The sequence below is a fragment of the Silurus meridionalis genome, chromosome 24 (assembly GCF_014805685.1).
Source record: "Silurus meridionalis isolate SWU-2019-XX chromosome 24, ASM1480568v1, whole genome shotgun sequence".
Taxonomy (NCBI): domain Eukaryota; kingdom Metazoa; phylum Chordata; class Actinopteri; order Siluriformes; family Siluridae; genus Silurus; species Silurus meridionalis.
In genome coordinates, this window is record NC_060907.1 from 21,238,007 (window position 1) to 21,248,006 (window position 10,000).

General features: G+C 47.2%; 1 protein-coding gene across 1 annotated transcript in view; it reads left to right on the forward strand.

Moving 5' to 3' along the window:
* The window catches only part of eif3f (eukaryotic translation initiation factor 3, subunit F), a 5,980-nt gene extending 617 nt beyond the window's left edge, over positions 1 to 5,363 (forward strand). The window contains exons 2-8 of the mRNA XM_046838245.1: positions 267 to 337; positions 1,334 to 1,413; positions 1,525 to 1,662; positions 1,768 to 1,859; positions 2,168 to 2,304; positions 5,063 to 5,176; positions 5,258 to 5,363. Coding sequence (XP_046694201.1) covers positions 267 to 337; positions 1,334 to 1,413; positions 1,525 to 1,662; positions 1,768 to 1,859; positions 2,168 to 2,304; positions 5,063 to 5,176; positions 5,258 to 5,335 — 710 coding nt within the window. The 3' untranslated portion in view covers positions 5,336 to 5,363. The remainder of the gene's footprint in view (positions 1 to 266; positions 338 to 1,333; positions 1,414 to 1,524; positions 1,663 to 1,767; positions 1,860 to 2,167; positions 2,305 to 5,062; positions 5,177 to 5,257) is intronic.
* The last annotated feature ends 4,637 nt before the right edge of the window (positions 5,364 to 10,000 follow it).

The window sequence follows — 10,000 nt, forward strand, 5'->3', positions numbered from 1 at the left end:
CTCTCTCTCTCTCTCTCTTACACTCTCTCTCTCTCCTCTCTCTCTCTCTCTCTCTCTCTCTCTTCTCTCTCTCGCCTTCCTCTCTTCTCTCTCTCTCTCGCTCTCTCTCTCTCTCTCACACTCTTCTCTCTCTCTCTCTCGCTCTCTCTCTCTCTCTCTACACTCTCTCTCGCTCTCTCACTCTCTCTCTCTCTTTCTCTCGCTCTCTCACTCTCTTTCTCTCTCTCTCTCTCTCTCTTTCTCTCTCTCTCTCTCTCTCTCTACAGGAACTATTGATAAACACTCTGTAGAAGTCACCAACTGCTTCTCTGTTCCACACAACGAGTCTGAGGATGAGGTAAACACAAGAGCTCTGGAGATGTGTGGAGATGTTCTGGTGATGTGGGGAGATGGTGTGGAGATGTGGGGAGATTTTCTGATGATGTGAGGAGATGATGTGAAGATGTGAGGAGATGTTCTGATGACGTGAGGAGATGATGTGAGGAGATGTTCTGATGATGTGGGGAGATGATGTGAAGATGTGAGGAGATGTTCTGATGATGTGGGGAGATGATGTGGAGATGTGGGTTGATGTTCTGGTAATGTGGGAGATGATGTGAAGATGTGAGGAGATGTTCTGATGATGTGGGGAGATGATGTGGAGATGTGGGTTGATGTTCTGGTAATGTGGGAGATGATGTGAAGATGTGAGGAGATGTTCTGATGATGTGGGAGGTGCTGTGGAGATGTGGGTTGATGTTCTGGTAATGTGGGAGATGATGTGAAGATGTTAGAGATGTTCTGATGATGTGAGGAGATGGTCTGATGACGAGGGAGATGATGTGGAGATGTGAGGAGATGTTCTGATGATGTGAGGAGATGATGTGGAGATGTTCTGGTGATTTGGGGAAATGATGTGGAGATGTGGGAGATGTTCTGGTAATGTGGGAGATGATGTGGAGATGTGGGTTGATGTTCTGATGATGTGAGGAGATGATGTGGAGATGTTCTGGTGATTTGGGGGAAATGATGTGGAGATGTGGGGAGATGTTCTGGTGATTTGGGGAGATGATGATTTTATTGTGGTAGCCTGAGGCACATCTGTGAGGTGGATGGATGATCTGGTTAAAGGAGAGGAGCTCACTAACAGATTTGTGAAGAATTTTTGAGAGTCTTTTGTGTAGATCTTTGAGACATGTTGTGTTTATGATTTTGTTCAGTGAAGTCTGAAGTGTATTTAGGAGTTCACTTGGTGTAGGTGTTTTTGATGCAGGTGTAAATGTTTCATAATGATGCTGTTCTTCTCTGGAGCTTCCTAATGTGGTTCCATGGCTGACATAATATTATGTTCCAGGTGGCAGTGGACATGGAGTTCGCTAAGAACATGTACGAGCTCCATAAGAAGGTTTCTCCTAGTGAAGTCATCATTGGCTGGTGAGCTCAGACCCAGTGAAGATGTTTCTCCTGTAGTTTTCTGGTTTTTCTCTGCAGGTTATTAGATGTTTCTGATGTTTGTAATGAAGTGGTGAAATGCTCCATGTGCAGGTACGCCACAGGATATGACATCACAGAACATTCAGTGTTAATTCATGAGTACTACAGTCGTGAAGCTCAGAACCCCATCCACCTGACCGTGGACACGGCGCTGCAGAGCAACAAGATGAACATCAGAGCCTACGTCAGGTCAGCATTCTCCTCTTCATCATCCTCATCCTCCTCATCATCATTAGAATTATCATCATCATGAGTCTGACATGTGTGTGTGTGGTGTGTGTGTGTGTGTGACAGTGCACAGATGGGAGTTCCAGGGAAAACAGTAGGTGTGATGTTCACACCTTTAACTGTGAAGTACATTTACTACGATACTGAACGCATTGGAGGTGAGTGAGAGACCATACATCTCTCTCTCTCTCTCTCTCTCTCTCTCTCTCTCTCTCTCTCTCTATATATATATATATCTTTCTCTCTCATTCTCTCTCTCTCTCTCTCTCTCTCTCTCTATATATATATATCTTTCTCTCTCATTCTCTCTCTCTCTCTCTCTCTCTCTCTCTCTCTCTATATATATATATATATCTCTCTCTCTCTCTCCCTCTCTCTCTCGCTCTCTCTTTCTCTTTCTTTCTCTCTGTATTTGTTCGTTTTCTGGGAATCTTCTGACTGCTTCAGTCTTCTTGTTCCTCTGTAGTTGATCTCCTGCAGAGGACTAGAGCTTCTCCCAGCCGCACCAATGGTCTGACCTCAGACTTGTCTCAGGTGGCATGTTCAGCAGGACGCATACAGGAAATGCTCACCATCGTTCTGGCCTACATCGAGGACGTGCTGGTGAGTGTGTGCTGTTCAGGTGGAGATCAAGATGGGGACAGGGTGGAGATCAGGATGCGGACGGGGTGGAGATCAGGATGCGGACGGGGTGGAGATCAGGATGCGGACGGGGTGGAGATCAGGATGGGACAGGGTGAAGATCAGGATGGGGACGGGATGGAGATCAGGATGGGGACGGGATGGAGATCAGGATGGGGACGGGGTGGAGATCAGGATGGGGACGGGGTGTAGATCAGGATGGGGACGGGGTGTAGATCAGGGTGGGGACGGGTGGAGATCAGGGTGGGGACGGGTGGAGATTAGGATGGGGACGGGTGGAGATTAGGATGGAGATCAGGATGGGGACGGGTGGAGATCAGGATGGGGACGGGTGGAGATCAGGATGGGGACGGGTGGAGATCAGGATGGGGACGGGTGGGGATCGGGGTGGAGATCAGGATGGGGATGGGGTGGAGATTAGGATGGAGATCAGGATGGGGACGGGTGGAGATCAGGATGGGGACGGGTGGAGATCAGGATGGAGATCGGGATGGGACAGGGTGGAGATCGGGATGGGAAGGGGTGGAGATCGGGATGGAGATCGGGATGGGACGGGTGGAGATCGGGGTGGAGATCGGGATGGGACAGGGTGGAGATCAGGATGGGACAGGGTGGAGATCAGGATGGGACAGGGTGGAGATCAGGATGGGACAGGGTGGAGATCAGGATGGGACAGGGTGGAGATCAGGATGGAGATCAGAATGGGACGGGTGGAGATCAGGATGGGGACGGGTGGAGATCAGGATGGGACAGGGTGAAGATCAGGATGGGGACGGGTGGAGATCAGGATGGGGATGGGGTGGAGATTAGGATGGAGATCAGGATGGGACAGGGTGGAGATCAGGATGGGACAGGGTGGAGGACGGGTGGGAACAGGGTGGAGGACGGGTGGGAACAGGGTGGAGGACGGGTGGGAACAGGGTGGAGGACGGGTGGAGATCGGGGTGGAGGACGGGTGGAGATCGGGATGGGACGGGTGGAGATCGGGGTGGAGATCAGGATGGGACAGGGTGGAGATCAGGATGGGACAGGGTGGAGATCAGGATGGAGATCAGGGTGGGGACAGGGTGGAGATCAGGGTGGGGACGGATGGAGATCAGGATGGGGACGGGTGGAGATCAGGATGGGGACGGGTGGAGATCAGGATGGGGACGGGTGGAGATCAGGATGGGGACGGGTGGAGATCAGGATGGGGACGGGTGGAGATTAGGTGAGATCAGGATGGGGACGGGTGGAGATCAGGATGGGGACGGGTGGAGATCAGGATGGGACAGGGTGGAGATCAGGATTTAGATCAGGATGGGACAGGGTGGAGATCAGGATGGGACAGGGTGGAGATCAGGATGGGGACGGGTGGAGATCAGGATGGAGATCAGGGTGGGGACAGGGTGGAGATCAGGGTGGGGACAGGGTGGAGATCAGGGTGGAGATCAGGATGGGGACGGGTGGAGATCAGGATGGGGACGGGTGGAGATTAGGTGAGATCAGGATGGGACAGGGTGGAGGACGGGTGGAGATCAGGATGGGGACGGGTGGAGATCAGGATGGGGACGGGTGGAGATCAGGATGGGGACGGGTGAGATCAGGATGGGACAGGGTGGAGATCAGGATTTAGATCAGGATGGGACAGGGTGGAGATCAGGATGGGACAGGGTGGAGATCAGGATGGGATCGGGGTGGAGATCAGGATGGAGATCAGGGTGGGGACAGGGTGGAGATCAGGGTGGGGACAGGGTGGAGATCAGGATGGAGATCAGGATGGGGACGGGTGGAGATCAGGATGGGGACGGGTGGAGATTAGGTGAGATCAGGATGGGGACAGGGTGGAGGACGGGTGGAGATCAGGATGGGGACGGGTGGAGATCAGGATGGGGACGGGTGGAGATCAGGATGGGGACGGGTGAGATCAGGATGGGGACAGGGTGGAGATCAGGATTTAGATCAGGATGGGGACAGGGTGGAGATCAGGATGGGGACAGGGTGGAGATCAGGATGGGATCGGGGTGGAGATCAGGATGGAGATCAGGGTGGGGACAGGGTGGAGATCAGGGTGGGGACAGGGTGGAGATCAGGATGGAGATCAGGATGGGGACGGGTGGAGATCAGGATGGGGACGGGTGGAGATCAGGATGGGGACGGGTGGAGATCAGGATGGGGACGGGTGGAGATTAGGATGGAGATTAGGATGGAGATCAGGATGGGGACAGGGTGGGGATCAGGATGGGGACGGGATGGAGATCAGGATGGAGATCAGGATGGGGACAGGGTGGAGATCAGGATGGGGACGGGTGGAGATCAGGATGGAGATCAGGTTGGGGACAGGGTGGAGATTAGGATGGAGATCAGGTTGGGGACAGGGTGGAGATCAGGATGGGGACGGGTGGAGATTAGGATGGAGATCAGGTTGGGGACAGGGTGGAGATCGGGGTGGGACGAGGTGAAGATGGTCTTCATGGTGGGATGAGGGTTATAAATGATTGTGTGTGAAGGATGAAGCTTTGAGGAGTGGATGGAAATGATTAAGGAGAGCTAAAGCATTAAAGTGCCGCCGCATCTTTTTTCTCTGTGTTAGTAAAATGTACCTGCATCATAATCTGCATTTTCTTAAAGTGGAAAAAGAAAACATCTGATCTGAAAGTGTGTTTATTATCCAATAAACCTGGAGTTCTGCTGAAGGTCATGTTTTTATAGAAATCCTGTCTTGTGCTTTTGGCTTTAGTCTGGGAAGGTGACAGCAGATAACAGTGTTGGACGTCATCTGATGGATCTGGTCAACAAAGTACCCAAGATCTCAGCTGAGGATTTCGAGAGCATGCTCAACTCCAACATTAATGTATGTACATCTTCATGGTCTTTAAGGCTTCCTGGGGTGTTTGTTGTTCCTGGTGTTTACTTTATCATCTGTTTCCTGCAGGATCTCCTGATGGTCACCTACCTTGCGAACCTCACCCAAGCTCAGATTGCTCTTAATGAGAAACTTATTGTTCTTTAAGTGAAAAATAAAAACTTTATTGATTCCATCAGAGCGCTGAGAACGTGTGTTTCTCTTCTCTTCTCTTCTCTTCTCTTCTCTTCTCTTCTCTTCTTCTCTTCTCTTCTTCAAACCTTCTCTTCACTTCTCTTCAAACCTTCTCTTCTCCTCTCTCTGCTCTTCTCTTCAAAACTTCTCTTCTCTTCTCTTCTTCTCTTCTCTTCTCTTCTCTTCTCTTCTCTTCTTCTCTTCTCTTCTCTTCTGACCTGAACACCATCACACTCACTCACTCATGTTTTAATTATTTTGGTCCATGAATATGTATTCAATTATTCCCAATAAACCTGAACTCTTTATTTTATCCCGATTCTGACAATCATCAGGATCAGGATCAGGATCAGGTTTATTGGCTGAGTGTGTTCATACACAAAAGCACAGACATAAATACCACAATACATTTAAGTTACCGTATTTTCCGGACTATAAGCCGCTACTTTTTTCCCACGTTTTGAACCCTGTGGCTTAAACAACGAAGCGACTAATTTATGGATTTTTCCCGGTTTCACAAACTTCAAGCCAAAAACCGGACCCCATAACATTAGACCAAAGAAATTTTTGAACGGAAACAAAAAAACGCACCTCACCTGTGTTCTGAGCTGCACGCATCGGGAGAAAAAACTTCCACCGGTGTTGATTTTGAACAATGACTTTCTTAGTAGGCTACTGTTTAGATACAAGCCGTTGTAACGCGTTGAGTCTGGGTGAAGGGAGAGCTCACTAACTCCAGTTACAACAGAAATCATATAAACACAGACAGCTTTCCAAAACTCGTGCTTTTTTAATTTTCTTGACAACAGAGTTACGGGTTAGTCAAAGAAACTTAGAAATCAGCATCAGAAAATAATAAGGACATAATCCTCAGTCTCTCACACACACACACACACACACACACACACACACACACACACACACACACGCAGTAATACCGGAAGAATGCAGTGACGTGCTGTTCCCAAAATACCGCTCTGCTCTTAAAGGAGCCACAACATATTTCACCCGTTACACCGTGTAACAGACACTGTCTTTCAGTAAAAGCCTGTGTAAAGTTCATTAGTTTCAGTGTAGACCTGCAGCTTATAGACAGGTGCGGCTTATTTATGTTAAAAATAAAAATCTTTGTAAAATTCAGTGGGTGTGGCTTATACAAGGGTGCGCTTTATAGTCCGGAAATTACAGTAGATAAAACACAACAGACGATGAGTGTTTAATGGAGGCGTGTTTAATTGGGGAGTGTTTAATGGGGGAGTGTTTAATGGAGGCGTGTTTAGTGGGGGAGTGTTTAGTTAGGAGTGTTTAATGGGGGTGTTTAAAGGAGGAGTGTTTAATGGGGAAGTGTTTAATGGGGAGTGATTAATGGGGGTGTTTAGTGGGGGAGTGCTTAGTGGGGAGTGTTTAGTGGGGAAGTATTTAATGGAGGAGTGATTAATGGGGGTGTTTAGTGGGGAGTGTTTAATGGGGAGTGTTTAATGGGAGAGTGTTTAATGGAGGCGTGTTTAGTGGGGAGTGTTTAATGGGGAGTGTTTAGTGGGGAGTGTTTAATGGGCGTGTTTAATGGAGGCGTGTTTAATGGAGGCGTGTTTAATGGGGAGTGTTTAGTTAGGAGTGTTAAATGGGGGTGTTTAAAGGAGAAGTGTTTAGTGGGGGTGTTTAATGGAGGTGTGTTTAATAGGGGTGTTTAAAGGAGGAGTGTTTAGTGGGGAAGTGTTTAATATGGGTGTTTAATGGGGAGTGTTTAATAGGGGAGTGTTTAATGGGGAGTGTTTAGTGGGGAGTGTTTAATAGGGGTGTTTAGTGGGGAGTGTTTAATGGGGAGTGTTTAATGGAGGTGTGTTTAATGGGGCGTGTTTAGTGGGGAGTGTTTAATGGGGTTGTGTTTAAAGGAGGAGTGTTTAGTGGGGAGTGTTTAATGGGGTTCTTTTAGTGTGGGAGTGTTTAGTGGGGAGTGTTTAGTGGGGAGTGTTTAGTGGGGAGTGTTTAATGTGGGAGTGTTTAATGGGGTTCTTTTAGTGTGGGAGTGTTTAGTGGGGAAGTGTTTAGTGGGGGTGTTTAGTGGGGGTGTTTAGTGGGGAAGTGTTTAATAGGGGTGTTTAGTGGGGAGTGTTTAGTGGGGAAGTGTTTAATAGGGGTGTTTAGTGGGGAAGTGTTTAATATGGGTGTTTAATGGGGAGTGTTTAGTGAGTGTTTAGTGGGGAAGTGTTTAATAGGGGTGTTTAGTGGGGAGTGTTTAGTGGGGAAGTGTTTAATAGGGGTGTTTAGTGGGGAGTGTTTAGGGGAAGTGTTTAATAGGGGTGTTTAGTGGGGAGTGTTTGGTGGGGAGTGTTTAGGGGAAGTGTTTAATAGGGGTGTTTAGTGGGGAGTGTTTAGTGGGGAAGTGTTTAATAGGGGTGTTTAGTGGGGAGTGTTTAATAGGGGTGTTTAAAGGAGGAGTGTTTAGTGGGGAAGTGTTTAATATGGGTGTTTAATGGGGAGTGTTTAATAGAGTGTTTAATGGGGAGTGTTTAGTGGGGAGTGTTTAATAGGGGTGTTTAGTGGGGAGTGTTTAATGGGGAGTGTTTAATGGAGGTGTGTTTAATGGGCGTGTTTAGTGGGGAGTGTTTAATGGGGTTGTGTTTAAAGGAGGAGTGTTTAGTGGGGAGTGTTTAATGGGTTTTAGTGGGGAGTGTTTAGTGGGGAGTGTTTAGTGTGGGAGTGTTTAGTGGGGGTGTTTAGTGGGGAGTGTTTAATGTGGGAGTGTTTAATGGGGTTCTTTTAGTGTGGGAGTGTTTAGTGGGGAAGTGTTTAATAGGGGTGTTTAGTGGGGAGTGTTTAGTGGGGAAGTGTTTAATAGGGGTGTTTAGTGGGGAGTGTTTAGTGGGGAAGTGTTTAATAGGGGTGTTTAGTGGGGAGTGTTTAGTGGGGAAGTGTTTAATAGGGGTGTTTAGTGGGGAAGTGTTTAGTGGGGAAGTGTTTAATAGGGGTGTTTAGTGGGGGTGTTTAGTGGGGAAGTGTTTAATAGGGGTGTTTAGTGGGGAGTGTTTAGTGGGGAGTGTTTAGTGGGGAGTGTTTAATAGGGGTGTTTAGTGGGAAGTGTTTAATAGGGGTGTTTAGTGGGAAGTGTTTAATAGGGGTGTTTAGTGGGAAGTGTTTAGTGGGAAGTGTTTAATAGGGGTGTTTAGTGGGAAGTGTTTAGTGGGAAGTGTTTAATAGGGGTGTTTAGTGGGGGTGTTTAGTGGGGAGTGTTTAGTGGGGAGTGTTTAGTGGGAAGTGTTTAATAGGGGTGTTTAGTGGGAAGTGTTTAATAGGGGTGTTTAGTGGGGAGTGTTTAGTGGGAAGTGTTTAATAGGGGTGTTTAGTGGGAAGTGTTTAGTGGGAAGTGTTTAATAGGGGTGTTTAGTGGGGAGTGTTTAGTGGGAAGTGTTTAATAGGGGTGTTTAGTGGGGAGTGTTTAGTGGGAAGTGTTTAATAGGGGTGTTTAGTGGGAAGTGTTTAATAGGGGTGTTTAGTGGGGAGTGTTTAGTGGGAAGTGTTTAATAGGGGTGTTTAGTGGGGAGTGTTTAGTGGGGAGTGTTTAGTGGGAAGTGTTTAATAGGGGTGTTTAGTGGGGAGTGTTTAGTGGGAAGTGTTTAATAGGGGTGTTTAGTGGGAAGTGTTTAATAGGGGTGTTTAGTGGGGAGTGTTTAGTGGGAAGTGTTTAATAGGGGTGTTTAGTGGGGAGTGTTTAGGGGAAGTGTTTAATAGGGGTGTTTAGTGGGGAGTGTTTAATGGGGAGTGTTTAATAGGGGTGTTTAGTGGGAAGTGTTTAATAGGGGTGTTTAGTGGGGAGTGTTTAGTGGGAAGTGTTTAATAGGGGTGTTTAGTGGGAAGTGTTTAGTGGGAAGTGTTTAATAGGGGTGTTTAGTGGGGAGTGTTTAGTGGGAAGTGTTTAATAGGGGTGTTTAGTGGGGAGTGTTTAGTGGGAAGTGTTTAATAGGGGTGTTTAGTGGGGAGTGTTTAGTGGGAAGTGTTTAATAGGGGTGTTTAGTGGGGAGTGTTTAGTGGGAAGTGTTTAATAGGGGTGTTTAGTGGGGAGTGTTTAGTGGGAAGTGTTTAATAGAGGGTGTTTAGTGGGGGAGTGTTTAGTGGGGAAGTGTTTAATAGGGGGTGTTTAGTGGGGGAGTGTTCCGGAGTGTTTAACAGATCAGTGAGTAATAAAGTGAGCACGTGGAACGTGGGGCTGAAGTGATGACTGTTCTGATGCAGAACTCTTACTATCATTTCTATTATTATTTTATTCTTTCCATTTATTTTTCTATTTCATGCACTTTAATAAATATAAATCTCCGGTCTGCTACATGTAATCCAAAATGTTCAGTGTCGCCTTCACAACAGAAATACAATTTGCGCCCTCTGGTGGAAAGAATCGAATATAAATACAACCAAAAAAAGGCTCCAATACAGCGCCCCCTGGTGACCGGCAGAAACAATACAATAAACCTATTTACACATGGAGCTACTAATCACATAAATAAACTAATAAAGATTTAATATTTTTTGAAATGGCTCAGGAACAAAGATATTACATATTTAAATGAAATATAAATGAAATTTAAAATATTGTTAGTGTTAAGACGGTTTTCACACTGGGTCACACACATTCATTTGTCTGTT